This window comes from Harmonia axyridis, chromosome 4 (assembly GCF_914767665.1).
Source record: "Harmonia axyridis chromosome 4, icHarAxyr1.1, whole genome shotgun sequence".
NCBI lineage: Eukaryota > Metazoa > Arthropoda > Insecta > Coleoptera > Coccinellidae > Harmonia > Harmonia axyridis.
The window spans coordinates 23,597,939-23,614,274 of NC_059504.1; the positions used below are offsets into that span (position 1 = coordinate 23,597,939).

The 16,336-nt window shown below is 29.9% G+C and overlaps 6 protein-coding genes across 6 annotated transcripts; all 6 read left to right on the forward strand.

Moving 5' to 3' along the window:
* The first annotated feature begins 1,450 nt into the window (after positions 1-1,450).
* On the forward strand, positions 1,451-2,260 carry LOC123678612 (RE1-silencing transcription factor-like). Its single transcript, XM_045615742.1, has one exon. It carries the CDS (start codon positions 1,451-1,453, stop codon positions 2,258-2,260), a length of 810 nt encoding a protein of 269 aa, XP_045471698.1.
* Positions 2,261-4,492: 2,232 nt separating this feature from the next.
* On the forward strand, positions 4,493-5,302 carry LOC123678613 (RE1-silencing transcription factor-like). Its single transcript, XM_045615744.1, has one exon. The coding sequence runs from the start codon at positions 4,493-4,495 to the stop codon at positions 5,300-5,302; it is 810 nt and encodes a 269-aa protein (XP_045471700.1).
* A 1,535-nt stretch (positions 5,303-6,837) lies between these two features.
* On the forward strand, positions 6,838-7,647 carry LOC123678614 (RE1-silencing transcription factor-like). Its single transcript, XM_045615745.1, has one exon. The coding sequence runs from the start codon at positions 6,838-6,840 to the stop codon at positions 7,645-7,647; it is 810 nt and encodes a 269-aa protein (XP_045471701.1).
* A 2,236-nt stretch (positions 7,648-9,883) lies between these two features.
* Positions 9,884-10,693, forward strand: LOC123678615 (RE1-silencing transcription factor A-like). Its single transcript, XM_045615746.1, has one exon. The coding sequence runs from the start codon at positions 9,884-9,886 to the stop codon at positions 10,691-10,693; it is 810 nt and encodes a 269-aa protein (XP_045471702.1).
* A 1,536-nt stretch (positions 10,694-12,229) lies between these two features.
* LOC123678616 (RE1-silencing transcription factor-like) lies at positions 12,230-13,039 on the forward strand. The gene has a single exon (XM_045615747.1). It carries the CDS (start codon positions 12,230-12,232, stop codon positions 13,037-13,039), a length of 810 nt encoding a protein of 269 aa, XP_045471703.1.
* A 1,536-nt stretch (positions 13,040-14,575) lies between these two features.
* On the forward strand, positions 14,576-15,385 carry LOC123678617 (RE1-silencing transcription factor-like). The gene has a single exon (XM_045615748.1). The coding sequence runs from the start codon at positions 14,576-14,578 to the stop codon at positions 15,383-15,385; it is 810 nt and encodes a 269-aa protein (XP_045471704.1).
* The last annotated feature ends 951 nt before the right edge of the window (positions 15,386-16,336 follow it).

Below are 16,336 nucleotides of genomic sequence, written 5' to 3' on the forward strand. Positions count from 1 at the left end.
ATTTTATGTTTTATTTTATTTTTTTAATATAAATGAGAATGAAATTAAATTTATATCTTTTTTCAAGCAATACAAATTTAGAGTAAGGTAAATGTCCCAATTATCGACACAATAGCGTGAGTAAGAATGACAAAGAGTCTTCAATTACGAAAACAATTTTTATGTAGTTGCAATATAGAATTTCCCATTCTTTGAACCTTCATTTTCAATATACAGAAAAAAAAATCGTAAAATAGTAGAAATAATTTGAATAAAATGAATAAAATTCAGATGCCCCAATGGTCGACACCATTTAATTTTCCTGTGAAGAAATAAAAAAACACACGAAGTAATACTTCTTCAACAAAAAGTATTCGTGAAGGTGCAGAAATCCTCGTCTTTGAATCGGATTTTTGTTGCCCCAGCACTAATTCTTCATGTTAAAATATTATTTAGCAACGTGTTTTTTCGAAGAATTCAAATGCCTTTATATTACTTACGAAAAATAATAAAAAAGTGAAAAATATGAAGGGGTGGTTCTGTATTTTTTACTTGTACATTTACCCAATTCTTAACTAAAATACAGAAAACAAGTACCTGCATAGATTTTTGCCACAAGTGTCATCAAAGTCAAAACCATTCACACCAATTATCTGCAATCTTTAAAGAGATAAGGGAGAAACTTTCTTATAATTGAAAACCTTATTTTGTTATACAGTAATTGCAATGTAATAGCTTTTAATTATATGCACATTTCCAATGGTTTTTATTTATTCTGAGGGGTCAAAGAAAACTCTTATGATATAATAAATTATCTCATCTCGCTTGAGGCAGTTAGAATTTTACCAATACTTCTCAGAAATATACGGTAGGGTGTAAATGTATGAAATCAATTCATTTCTTCTCAATTCTTGGTATTCCTGCGAAAGAGATTACGTTATTGGTATATCGTGACACTTTCATTTGAAGGTCTTTCAAGTATATATTCAATGAAATAAATTATTGTAAGATCTAGGTAATTATACTGGGTGAATTGAAAGATTTTCATTCAATTCAGACTCATAGTTTTTCATTAGGTAATATTATTTTTCATTGTCATTGAAATTACAATAAATACCCTAACGTATTACCTTCAGCGAAAATATTATATTACATTGTTACCAGTTTGCGATTACGCAATTCCTTACCTACGTTCGATAGTTTGCCTTTATTAAAACTTCGCCTTGCTGGTTATGCGCAGTGAGTTCGACATGGCCAAGCTTAAGCCAGTCAATCAAGAAGAAGAATACACAAGCCAGGTTCTCTCTGGATCATAGACCAGAATTAACTAACTACCTACATTTTTGTACAAGAGACAACCAGTTCATTTTCTGACCAAAAACAACGACCTCTACTACCGAAAGTTTATACACTTTGCTATAATTTTGATTTCATAATTTTTTTTACAGTATTGAATTTATATATTGGAATAATGGCTTACGAACACGTAAATCCAGAAGTAGAATTGAAGGTGAAGGAGGAAGATTTAGAAATTACTGAGGAGTTTATTGAACCAAACGGAAATATTATTGCAAGAGAAACTGGCAGAACATATTACGAGGCCAATAATATGAAACTGGAAAGTGATGTTGGAGAGAAAGATAGAAATGAAACTCAGGAAAAATTCGAGTGTTGTTTGTGTGAATTTTCGACAATCTGGATAGGCAATATCAGGAGACATGTGAACATTGTGCATTTTAACAAAAAAGATTTCAAATGCCGCCTTTGTGACTATATATCAAGTGATAGTAATACTGTTTTACAACATATGAGTGATGTACATTTCAAATTGAAAAAATTCCAATGCCATCTTTGTGAATATTCGACGAGTCGAAAAACTAATTTGAAACGTCACATAACAACTGTACATTTGAATTTCAAAAAATTTAAATGTGAAGAATGTGCTCATGCCACAAATTTGAGTAGTTCGTTGAAATATCACATACAGAAAGTACATTCAGATAGGGAAACATATCCAAAACCTAGAAACTACAAATGTAATGTATGTGAATTGTCTACAACTTCAAAAAAAGATTTGAACAAACATATCAAAAGTGTTCATTTGAAGATTAAAGACTATCAATGTGATATATGTGAATATAAGGCGAGCAGAAAAACTCATTTAAAAAGTCATATGGAAAATATTCATTCGACTAAAAAGTGCAAATTATGCGATTTCAGTACAACTGAGCAATGGACTTTAAGAAGACATGTGAAAGACTTACATCCAGAAAAACTGTAGAAAAACATCTATTAAAATTGGAGAGAATTTGTGAAGCAATTTGTTCATATTCAACCAGAATAATAAATTTGTATATATGTAAATATTTTATGTTTTATTTTATTTTTTTAATATAAATGAGAATGAAATTGAATTTATATCTTTTTTCAAGCAATACAAATTTAGAGTAAGGTAAATGTCCCAATTATCGACACAATAGCGTGAGTAAGAATGACAAAGAGTCTTCAATTACGAAAACAATTTTTATGTAGTTGCAATATAGAATTTCCCATTCTTTGAACCTTCATTTTCAATATACAGAAAAAAAAATCGTAAAATAGTAGAAATAATTTGAATAAAATGAATAAAATTCAGATGCCCCAATGGTCGACACCATTTAATTTTCCTGTGAAGAAATAAAAAAACACACGAAGTAATACTTCTTCAACAAAAAGTATTCGTGAAGGTGCAAAAATCCTCGTCTTTGAATCGGATTTTTGTTGCCCCAGCACTAATTCTTCATGTTAAAATATTATTTAGCAACGTGTTTTTTCGAAGAATTCAAATGCCTTTATATTACTTACGAAAAATAATAAAAAAGTGAAAAATATGAAGGGGTGGTTCTGTATTTTTTACTTGTACATTTACCCAATTCTTAACTAAAATACAGAAAACAAGTACCTGCATAGATTTTTGCCACAAGTGTCATCAAAGTCAAAACCATTCACACCAATTATCTGCAATCTTTAAAGAGATAAGGGAGAAACTTTCTTATAATTGAAAACCTTATTTTGTTATACAGTAATTGCAATGTAATAGCTTTTAATTATATGCACATTTCCAATGGTTTTTATTTATTCTGAGGGGTCAAAGAAAACTCTTATGATATAATAAATTATCTCATCTCGCTTGAGGCAGTTAGAATTTTACCAATACTTCTCAGAAATATACGGTAGGGTGTAAATGTATGAAATCAATTCATTTCTTCTCAATTCTTGGTATTCCTGCGAAAGAGATGACGTTATTGGTATATCGTGACACTTTCATTTGAAGAAATAAAATGAATAAAATTCAGATGCCCCAATGGTCGACACCATTTAATTTTCCTGTGAAGAAATAAAAAAACAAACGGAGTAATACTTCTTCAACAAAAAGTATTCGTGAAGGTGCAAAAATCCTCGTCTTTGAATCGGATTTTTGTTGCCCCAGCACTAATTCTTCATGTTAAAATATTATTTAGCAACGTGTTTTTTCGAAGAATTCAAATGCCCTTATATTACTTACGAAAAATATTAAAAAAGTGAAAAATATGAAGGGGTGGTTCTGTATTTTTTACTTGTACATTTACCCAATTCTTAACTAAAATACAGAAAACAAGTACCTGCATAGATTTTTGCCTCTAGTGTCATCAAAGTCAAAACCATTCACACCAATTATCTGCAATCTTTAAAGAGATAAGGGAGAAACTTTCTTATAATTGAAAACCTTATTTTGTTATACAGTAATTGCAATGTAATAGCTTTTAATTATATGCACATTTCCAATGGTTTTTATTTATTCTGAGGGGTCAAAGAAAACTCTTATGATATAAAAAATTATCTTATCTCGCTTGAGGCAGTTAGAATTTTACCAATACTTCTCAGAAATATACGGTAGGGTTTAAATGTATGAAATCAATTCATTTCTTCTCAATTCTTGGTATTCCTGCGAAAGAGATTACGTTATTGGTATATCGTGACACTTTCATTTGAAGGTCTTTCAAGTATATATTCAATGAAATAAATTATTGTAAGATCTAATTATACTGGGTGAATTGAAAGATTTTCATTCAATTCAGACTCATAGTTTTTCATAACAGTAATATTATTTTTCATTGTCATTAAAATTACAATAAATACCCAAACGTATTACCTTCAGCGAAAATATTATATTACATTATTACCAGTTTGCTATTACGCAATTCCTTACCTACGTTCGATAGTTCGCCTTTATTGAAACTTCATCTTGCTGGTTATGCGCAGTGAGTTCGACATGGCCAAGCTTAAGCCAGACAATCAAGAAGAAGAAAACACAAGCCAGGTTCTCTCTGGATCATAGACCAGAATTAACTAACTACCTACATTTTTGTACAAGAGATAACCAGTTCATTTTCTGACCAAAAACAACGACCTCTACTACCGAAAGTTTATACACTTTGCTATAATTTTGATTTCATAATTTTTTTTTACAGTATTGAATTTATATATTGGAATAATGGCTTACGAACACGTAAATCCAGAAGTAGAATTGAAGGTGAAGGAGGAAGATTTAGAAATTACTAAGGAGTTTATTGAACCAAACGGAAATATTATTGCAAGAGAAACTGGCAGAACATATTACGAGGCCAATAATATGAAACTGGAAAGTGATGTTGGAGAGAAAGATAGAAATGAAACTCAGGAAAAATTCGAGTGTTGTTTGTGTGAATTTTCGACAATCTGGATAGGCAATTTCAGGAGACATGTGAACATTGTGCATTTTAACAAAAAAGATTTCAAATGCCGCCTTTGTGACTATATATCAAGTGATAGTAATACTGTTTTACAACATATGAGTGATGTACATTTCAAATTGAAAAAATTCCAATGCCATCTTTGTGAATATTCGACGAGTCGAAAAACTAATTTGAAACGTCACATAACAACTGTACATTTGAATTTGAAGAAATTTAAATGTGAAGAATGTGCTCATGCCACAAATTTGAGTAGTTCGTTGAAATATCACATACAGAAAGTACATTCAGATAGGGAAACATATCCAAAACCTAGAAACTACAAATGTAATGTATGTGAATTGTCTACAACTTCAAAAAAAGATTTGAACAAACATATCAAAAGTGTTCATTTGAAGATTAAAGACTATCAATGTGATATATGTGAATATAAGGCGAGCAGAAAAACTCATTTAAAAAGTCATATGGAAAATATTCATTCGACTAAAAAGTGCAAATTATGCGATTTCAGTACAACTGAGCAATGGACTTTAAGAAGACATGTGAAAGACTTACATCCAGAAAAACTGTAGAAAAACATCTATTAAAATTGGAGAGAATTTGTGAAGCAATTTGTTCATATTCAACTAGAATAATAAATTTGTATATATGTAAATATTTTATGTTTTATTTTATTTTTTTAATATAAATGAGAATGAAATTAAATTTATATCTTTTTTCAAGCAATACAAATTTAGAGTAAGGTAAATGTCCCAATTATCGACACAATAGCGTGAGTAAGAATGACAAAGAGTCTTCAATTACGAAAACAATTTTTATGTAGTTGCAATATAGAATTTCCCATTCTTTGAACCTTCATTTTCAATATACAGAAAAAAAAATCGTAAAATAGTAGAAATAATTTGAATAAAATGAATAAAATTCAGATGCCCCAATGGTCGACACCATTTAATTTTCCTGTGAAGAAATAAAAAAACAAACGGAGTAATACTTCTTCAACAAAAAGTATTCGTGAAGGTGCAAAAATCCTCGTCTTTGAATCGGATTTTTGTTGCCCCAGCACTAATTCTTCATGTTAAAATATTATTTAGCAACGTGTTTTTTCGAAGAATTCAAATGCCCTTATATTACTTACGAAAAATATTAAAAAAGTGAAAAATATGAAGGGGTGGTTCTGTATTTTTTACTTGTACATTTACCCAATTCTTAACTAAAATACAGAAAACAAGTACCTGCATAGATTTTTGCCACAAGTGTCATCAAAGTCAAAACCATTCACACCAATTATCTGCAATCTTTAAAGAGATAAGGGAGAAACTTTCTTATAATTGAAAACCTTATTTTGTTATACAGTAATTGCAATGTAATAGCTTTTAATTATATGCACATTTCCAATGGTTTTTATTTATTCTGAGGGGTCAAAGAAAACTCTTATGATATAATAAATTATCTCATCTCGCTTGAGGCAGTTAGAATTTTACCAATACTTCTCAGAAATATACGGTAGGGTGTAAATGTATGAAATCAATTCATTTCTTCTCAATTCTTGGTATTCCTGCGAAAGAGATTACGTTATTGGTATATCGTGACACTTTCATTTGAAGGTCTTTCAAGTATATATTCAATGAAATAAATTATTGTAAGATCTAGGTAATTATACTGGGTGAATTGAAAGATTTTCATTCAATTCAGACTCATAGTTTTTCATTAGGTAATATTATTTTTCATTGTCATTGAAATTACAATAAATACCCTAACGTATTACCTTCAGCGAAAATATTATATTACATTGTTACCAGTTTGCGATTACGCAATTCCTTACCTACGTTCGATAGTTTGCCTTTATTAAAACTTCGCCTTGCTGGTTATGCGCAGTGAGTTCGACATGGCCAAGCTTAAGCCAGTCAATCAAGAAGAAGAATACACAAGCCAGGTTCTCTCTGGATCATAGACCAGAATTAACTAACTACCTACATTTTTGTACAAGAGACAACCAGTTCATTTTCTGACCAAAAACAACGACCTCTACTACCGAAAGTTTATACACTTTGCTATAATTTTGATTTCATAATTTTTTTTTACAGTATTGAATTTATATATTGGAATAATGGCTTACGAACACGTAAATCCAGAAGTAGAATTGAAGGTGAAGGAGGAAGATTTAGAAATTACTGAGGAGTTTATTGAACCAAACGGAAATATTATTGCAAGAGAAACTGGCAGAACATATTACGAGGCCAATAATATGAAACTGGAAAGTGATGTTGGAGAGAAAGATAGAAATGAAACTCAGGAAAAATTCGAGTGTTGTTTGTGTGAATTTTCGACAATCTGGATAGGCAATATCAGGAGACATGTGAACATTGTGCATTTTAACAAAAAAGATTTCAAATGCCGCCTTTGTGACTATATATCAAGTGATAGTAATACTGTTTTACAACATATGAGTGATGTACATTTCAAATTGAAAAAATTCCAATGCCATCTTTGTGAATATTCGACGAGTCGAAAAACTAATTTGAAACGTCACATAACAACTGTACATTTGAATTTCAAAAAATTTAAATGTGAAGAATGTGCTCATGCCACAAATTTGAGTAGTTCGTTGAAATATCACATACAGAAAGTACATTCAGATAGGGAAACATATCCAAAACCTAGAAACTACAAATGTAATGTATGTGAATTGTCTACAACTTCAAAAAAAGATTTGAACAAACATATCAAAAGTGTTCATTTGAAGATTAAAGACTATCAATGTGATATATGTGAATATAAGGCGAGCAGAAAAACTCATTTAAAAAGTCATATGGAAAATATTCATTCGACTAAAAAGTGCAAATTATGCGATTTCAGTACAACTGAGCAATGGACTTTAAGAAGACATGTGAAAGACTTACATCCAGAAAAACTGTAGAAAAACATCTATTAAAATTGGAGAGAATTTGTGAAGCAATTTGTTCATATTCAACCAGAATAATAAATTTGTATATATGTAAATATTTTATGTTTTATTTTATTTTTTTAATATAAATGAGAATGAAATTGAATTTATATCTTTTTTCAAGCAATACAAATTTAGAGTAAGGTAAATGTCCCAATTATCGACACAATAGCGTGAGTAAGAATGACAAAGAGTCTTCAATTACGAAAACAATTTTTATGTAGTTGCAATATAGAATTTCCCATTCTTTGAACCTTCATTTTCAATATACAGAAAAAAAAATCGTAAAATAGTAGAAATAATTTGAATAAAATGAATAAAATTCAGATGCCCCAATGGTCGACACCATTTAATTTTCCTGTGAAGAAATAAAAAAACACACGAAGTAATACTTCTTCAACAAAAAGTATTCGTGAAGGTGCAAAAATCCTCGTCTTTGAATCGGATTTTTGTTGCCCCAGCACTAATTCTTCATGTTAAAATATTATTTAGCAACGTGTTTTTTCGAAGAATTCAAATGCCTTTATATTACTTACGAAAAATAATAAAAAAGTGAAAAATATGAAGGGGTGGTTCTGTATTTTTTACTTGTACATTTACCCAATTCTTAACTAAAATACAGAAAACAAGTACCTGCATAGATTTTTGCCACAAGTGTCATCAAAGTCAAAACCATTCACACCAATTATCTGCAATCTTTAAAGAGATAAGGGAGAAACTTTCTTATAATTGAAAACCTTATTTTGTTATACAGTAATTGCAATGTAATAGCTTTTAATTATATGCACATTTCCAATGGTTTTTATTTATTCTGAGGGGTCAAAGAAAACTCTTATGATATAATAAATTATCTCATCTCGCTTGAGGCAGTTAGAATTTTACCAATACTTCTCAGAAATATACGGTAGGGTGTAAATGTATGAAATCAATTCATTTCTTCTCAATTCTTGGTATTCCTGCGAAAGAGATGACGTAATTGGTATATCGTGACACTTTCATTTGAAGAAATAAAATGAATAAAATTCAGATGCCCCAATGGTCGACACCATTTAATTTTCCTGTGAAGAAATAAAAAAACAAACGGAGTAATACTTCTTCAACAAAAAGTATTCGTGAAGGTGCAAAAATCCTCGTCTTTGAATCGGATTTTTGTTGCCCCAGCACTAATTCTTCATGTTAAAATATTATTTAGCAACGTGTTTTTTCGAAGAATTCAAATGCCCTTATATTACTTACGAAAAATATTAAAAAAGTGAAAAATATGAAGGGGTGGTTCTGTATTTTTTACTTGTACATTTACCCAATTCTTAACTAAAATACAGAAAACAAGTACCTGCATAGATTTTTGCCTCTAGTGTCATCAAAGTCAAAACCATTCACACCAATTATCTGCAATCTTTAAAGAGATAAGGGAGAAACTTTCTTATAATTGAAAACCTTATTTTGTTATACAGTAATTGCAATGTAATAGCTTTTAATTATATGCACATTTCCAATGGTTTTTATTTATTCTGAGGGGTCAAAGAAAACTCTTATGATATAAAAAATTATCTTATCTCGCTTGAGGCAGTTAGAATTTTACCAATACTTCTCAGAAATATACGGTAGGGTTTAAATGTATGAAATCAATTCATTTCTTCTCAATTCTTGGTATTCCTGCGAAAGAGATTACGTTATTGGTATATCGTGACACTTTCATTTGAAGGTCTTTCAAGTATATATTCAATGAAATAAATAATTGTAAGATCTAGGTAATTATACTGGGTGAATTGAAAGATTTTCATTCAATTCAGACTCATAGTTTTTCATTACGGTAATATTATTTTTCATTGTCATTGAAATTACAATAAATACCCTAACGTATTACCTTCAGCGAAAATATTATATTACATTGTTACCAGTTTGCGATTACGCAATTCCTTACCTACGTTCGATAGTTTGCCTTTATTAAAACTTCGCCTTGCTGGTTATGCGCAGTGAGTTCGACATGGCCAAGCTTAAGCCAGTCAATCAAGAAGAAGAATACACAAGCCAGGTTCTCTCTGGATCATAGACCAGAATTAACTAACTACCTACATTTTTGTACAAGAGACAACCAGTTCATTTTCTGACCAAAAACAACGACCTCTACTACCGAAAGTTTATACACTTTGCTATAATTTTGATTTCATAATTTTTTTTTACAGTATTGAATTTATATATTGGAATAATGGCTTACGAACACGTAAATCCAGAAGTAGAATTGAAGGTGAAGGAGGAAGATTTAGAAATTACTGAGGAGTTTATTGAACCAAACGGAAATATTATTGCAAGAGAAACTGGCAGAACATATTACGAGGCCAATAATATGAAACTGGAAAGTGATGTTGGAGAGAAAGATAGAAATGAAACTCAGGAAAAATTCGAGTGTTGTTTGTGTGAATTTTCGACAATCTGGATAGGCAATATCAGGAGACATGTGAACATTGTGCATTTTAACAAAAAAGATTTCAAATGCCGCCTTTGTGACTATATATCAAGTGATAGTAATACGGTTTTACAACATATGAGTGATGTACATTTCAAATTGAAAAAATTCCAATGCCATCTTTGTGAATATTCGACGAGTCGAAAAACTAATTTGAAACGTCACATAACAACTGTACATTTGAATTTGAAAAAATTTAAATGTGAAGAATGTGCTTATGCCACAAATTTGAGTAGTTCGTTGAAATATCACATACAGAAAGTACATTCAGATACGGAAACATATCCAAAACCTAGAAACTACAAATGTAATGTATGTGAATTGTCTACAACTTCGAAAAAAGATTTGAACAAACATATCGAAAGTGTTCATTTGAAGATTAAAGACTATCAATGTGATATATGTGAATATAAGGCGAGCAGAAAAACTCATTTAAAAAGTCATATGGAAAATATTCATTCGACTAAAAAGTGCAAATTATGCGATTTCAGTACAACTGAGCAATGGACTTTAAGAAGACGTGTGAAAGACTTACATCCAGAAAAACTGTAGAAAAACATCTATTAAAATTGGAGAGAATTTGTGAAGCAATTTGTTCATATTCAACTAGAATAATAAATTTGTATATATGTAAATATTTTATGTTTTATTTTATTTTTTCAATATAAATGAGAATGAAATTAAATTTATATCTTTTTTCAAGCAATAGAAATTTGGAGTAAGGTAAATGTCCCAATTATCGACACAATAGCGTGAGTAAGAATGACAAAGAGTCTTCAATTACGAAAACAATTTTTATGTAGTTGCAATATAGAATTTCCCATTCTTTGAACCTTCATTTTCAATATACAGAAAAAAAAATCGTAAAATAGTAGAAATAATTTGAATAAAATGAATAAAATTCAGATGCCCCAATGGTCGACACCATTTAATTTTCCTGTGAAGAAATAAAAAAACAAACGGAGTAATACTTCTTCAACAAAAAGTATTCGTGAAGGTGCAAAAATCCTCGTCTTTGAATCGGATTTTTGTTGCCCCAGCACTAATTCTTCATGTTAAAATATTATTTAGCAACGTGTTTTTTCGAAGAATTCAAATGCCCTTATATTACTTACGAAAAATATTAAAAAAGTGAAAAATATGAAGGGGTGGTTCTGTATTTTTTACTTGTACATTTACCCAATTCTTAACTAAAATACAGAAAACAAGTACCTGCATAGATTTTTGCCTCTAGTGTCATCAAAGTCAAAACCATTCACACCAATTATCTGCAATCTTTAAAGAGATAAGGGAGAAACTTTCTTATAATTGAAAACCTTATTTTGTTATACAGTAATTGCAATGTAATAGCTTTTAATTATATGCACATTTCCAATGGTTTTTATTTATTCTGAGGGGTCAAAGAAAACTCTTATGATATAAAAAATTATCTTATCTCGCTTGAGGCAGTTAGAATTTTACCAATACTTCTCAGAAATATACGGTAGGGTGTAAATGTATGAAATCAATTCATTTCTTCTCAATTCTTGGTATTCCTGCGAAAGAGATTACGTTATTGGTATATCGTGACACTTTCATTTGAAGGTCTTTCAAGTATATATTCAATGAAATAAATTATTGTAAGATCTAGGTAATTATACTGGGTGAATTGAAAGATTTTCATTCAATTCAGACTCATAGTTTTTCATTACGGTAAGATTATTTTTCATTGTCATTGAAATTACAATAAATACCCTAACGTATTACCTTCAGCGAAAATATTATATTACATTGTTACCAGTTTGCGATTACGCAATTCCTTACCTACGTTCGATAGTTTGCCTTTATTAAAACTTCGCCTTGCTGGTTATGCGCAGTGAGTTCGACATGGCCAAGCTTAAGCCAGTCAATCAAGAAGAAGAATACACAAGCCAGGTTCTCTCTGGATCATAGACCAGAATTAACTAACTACCTACATTTTTGTACAAGAGACAACCAGTTCATTTTCTGACCAAAAACAACGACCTCTACTACCGAAAGTTTATACACTTTGCTATAATTTTGATTTCATAATTTTTTTTTACAGTATTGAATTTATATATTGGAATAATGGCTTACGAACACGTAAATCCAGAAGTAGAATTGAAGGTGAAGGAGGAAGATTTAGAAATTACTGAGGAGTTTATTGAACCAAACGGAAATATTATTGCAAGAGAAACTGGCAGAACATATTACGAGGCCAATAATATGAAATTGGAAAGTGATGTTGGAGAGAAAGATAGAAATGAAACTCAGGAAAAATTCGAGTGTTGTTTGTGTGAATTTTCGACAATCTGGATAGGCAATATCAGGAGACATGTGAACATTGTGCATTTTAACAAAAAAGATTTCAAATGCCGCCTTTGTGACTATATATCAAGTGATAGTAATACGGTTTTACAACATATGAGTGATGTACATTTCAAATTGAAAAAATTCCAATGCCATCTTTGTGAATATTCGACGAGTCGAAAAACTAATTTGAAACGTCACATAACAACTGTACATTTGAATTTGAAAAAATTTAAATGTGAAGAATGTGCTTATGCCACAAATTTGAGTAGTTCGTTGAAATATCACATACAGAAAGTACATTCAGATACGGAAACATATCCAAAACCTAGAAACTACAAATGTAATGTATGTGAATTGTCTACAACTTCGAAAAAAGATTTGAACAAACATATCAAAAGTGTTCATTTGAAGATTAAAGACTATCAATGTGATATATGTGAATATAAGGCGAGCAGAAAAACTCATTTAAAAAGTCATATGGAAAATATTCATTCGACTAAAAAGTGCAAATTATGCGATTTCAGTACAACTGAGCAATGGACTTTAAGAAGACATGTGAAAGACTTACATCCAGAAAAACTGTAGAAAAACATCTATTAAAATTGGAGAGAATTTGTGAAGCAATTTGTTCATATTCAACTAGAATAATAAATTTGTATATATGTAAATATTTTATGTTTTATTTTATTTTTTCAATATAAATGAGAATGAAATTAAATTTATATCTTTTTTCAAGCAATAGAAATTTGGAGTAAGGTAAATGTCCCAATTATCGACACAATAGCGTGAGTAAGAATGACAAAGAGTCTTCAATTACGAAAACAATTTTTATGTAGTTGCAATATAGAATTTCCCATTCTTTGAACCTTCATTTTCAATATACAGAAAAAAAAATCGTAAAATAGTAGAAATAATTTGAATAAAATGAATAAAATTCAGATGCCCCAATGGTCGACACCATTTAATTTTCCTGTGAAGAAATAAAAAAACAAACGAAGTAATACTTCTTCAACAAAAAGTATTCGTGAAGGTGCAAAAATCCTCGTCTTTGAATCGGATTTTTGTTGCCCCAGCACTAATTCTTCATGTTAAAATATTATTTAGCAACGTGTTTTTTCGAAGAATTCAAATGCCCTTATATTACTTACGAAAAATATTAAAAAAGTGAAAAATATGAAGGGGTGGTTCTGTATTTTTTACTTGTACATTTACCCAATTCTTAACTAAAATACAGAAAACAAGTACCTGCATAGATTTTTGCCTCTAGTGTCATCAAAGTCAAAACCATTCACACCAATTATCTGCAATCTTTAAAGAGATAAGGGAGAAACTTTCTTATAATTGAAAACCTTATTTTGTTATACAGTAATTGCAATGTAATAGCTTTTAATTATATGCACATTTCCAATGGTTTTTATTTATTCTGAGGGGTCAAAGAAAACTCTTATGATATAAAAAATTATCTTATCTCGCTTGAGGCAGTTAGAATTTTACCAATACTTCTCAGAAATATACGGTAGGGTGTAAATGTATGAAATCAATTCATTTCTTCTCAATTCTTGGTATTCCTGCGAAAGAGATTACGTTATTGGTATATCGTGACACTTTCATTTGAAGGTCTTTCTAGTATATATTCAATGAAATAAATTATTGTAAGATCTAGGTAATTATACTGGGTGAATTGAAAGATTTTCATTCAATTCAGACTCATAGTTTTTCATTACGGTAATATTATTTTTCATTGTCATTGAAATTACAATAAATACCCAAACGTATTACCTTCAGCGAAAATATTATATTACATTGTTACCAGTTTGCGATTACGCAATTCCTTACCTACGTTCGATAGTTTGCCTTTATTAAAACTTCGCCTTGCTGGTTATGCGCAGTGAGTTCGACATGGCCAAGCTTAAGCCAGTCAATCAAGAAGAAGAATACACAAGCCAGGTTCTCTCTGGATCATAGACCAGAATTAACTAACTACCTACATTTTTGTACAAGAGACAACCAGTTCATTTTCTGACCAAAAACAACGACCTCTACTACCGAAAGTTTATACACTTTGCTATAATTTTGATTTCATAATTTTTTTTTACAGTATTGAATTTATATATTGGAATAATGGCTTACGAACACGTAAATCCAGAAGTAGAATTGAAGGTGAAGGAGGAAGATTTAGAAATTACTGAGGAGTTTATTGAACCAAACGGAAATATTATTGCAAGAGAAACTGGCAGAACATATTACGAGGCCAATAATATGAAACTGGAAAGTGATGTTGGAGAGAAAGATAGAAATGAAACTCAGGAAAAATTCGAGTGTTGTTTGTGTGAATTTTCGACAATCTGGATAGGCAATATCAGGAGACATGTGAACATTGTGCATTTTAACAAAAAAGATTTCAAATGCCGCCTTTGTGACTATATATCAAGTGATAGTAATACGGTTTTACAACATATGAGTGATGTACATTTCAAATTGAAAAAATTCCAATGCCATCTTTGTGAATATTCGACGAGTCGAAAAACTAATTTGAAACGTCACATAACAACTGTACATTTGAATTTGAAAAAATTTAAATGTGAAGAATGTGCTTATGCCACAAATTTGAGTAGTTCGTTGAAATATCACATACAGAAAGTACATTCAGATACGGAAACATATCCAAAACCTAGAAACTACAAATGTAATGTATGTGAATTGTCTAAAACTTCGAAAAAAGATTTGAACAAAAATATCAAAAGTGTTCATTTGAAGATTAAAGACTATCAATGTGATATATGTGAATATAAGGCGAGCAGAAAAACTCATTTAAAAAGTCATATGGAAAATATTCATTCGACTAAAAAGTGCAAATTATGCGATTTCAGTACAACTGAGCAATGGACTTTAAGAAGACATGTGAAAGACTTACATCCAGAAAAACTGTAGAAAAACATCTATTAAAATTGGAGAGAATTTGTGAAGCAATTTGTTCATATTCAACTAGAATAATAAATTTGTATATATGTAAATATTTTATGTTTTATTTTATTTTTTTAATATAAATGAGAATGAAATTAAATTTATATCTTTTTTCAAGCAATACAAATTTGGAGTATGTGCAAAAATCCTCGTCTTTGAATCGGATTTTTGTTGCCCCAGCACTAATTCTTCATGTTAAAATATTATTTAGCAACGTGTTTTTGCGAAGAATTCAAATGCCCTTATATTACTTACGAAAAATATTAAAAAAGTGAAAAATATGAAGGGGTTGTTCTGTATTTTTTACTTGTACATTTACCCAATTCTTAACTAAAATACAGAAAACAAGTACCTGCATAGATTTTTGCCTCTAGTGTCATCAAAGTCAAAACCATTCACACCAATTATCTGCAATCTTTAAAGAGATAAGGGAGAAACTTTCTTATAATTGAAAACCTTATTTTGTTATACAGTAATTGCAATGTAATAGCTTTTAATTATATGCACATTTCCAATGGTTTTTATTTATTCTGAGGGGTCAAAGAAAACTCTTATGATATAAAAAATTATCTTATCTCGCTTGAGGCAGTTAGAATTTTACCAATACTTCTCAGAAATATACGGTAGGGTGTAAATGTATGAAATCAATTCATTTCTTCTCAATTCTTGGTATTCCTGCGAAAGAGATTACGTTATTGGTATATCGTGACACTTTCATTTGAAGGTCTTTCAAGTATATATTCAATGAAATAAATTATTGTAAGATCTAATTATACTGGGTGAATTGAAAGATTTTCATTCAATTCAGACTCATTGTTTTTCATAACAGTAATATTATTTTTCATTGTCATTAAAATTACAATAAATACCCAAACGTATTACCTTCAGCGAAAATATTATATTACATTATTACCAGTT

Coding starts and splice junctions, on each gene's coding strand:
- LOC123678614 (XM_045615745.1), top strand. CDS start 6,838: ATGGCTTACGAACACGTAAATCCAGAAGTAGAATTGAAGGTGAAGGAG.
- LOC123678613 (XM_045615744.1), top strand. CDS start 4,493: ATGGCTTACGAACACGTAAATCCAGAAGTAGAATTGAAGGTGAAGGAG.
- LOC123678615 (XM_045615746.1), top strand. CDS start 9,884: ATGGCTTACGAACACGTAAATCCAGAAGTAGAATTGAAGGTGAAGGAG.
- LOC123678617 (XM_045615748.1), top strand. CDS start 14,576: ATGGCTTACGAACACGTAAATCCAGAAGTAGAATTGAAGGTGAAGGAG.
- LOC123678616 (XM_045615747.1), top strand. CDS start 12,230: ATGGCTTACGAACACGTAAATCCAGAAGTAGAATTGAAGGTGAAGGAG.
- LOC123678612 (XM_045615742.1), top strand. CDS start 1,451: ATGGCTTACGAACACGTAAATCCAGAAGTAGAATTGAAGGTGAAGGAG.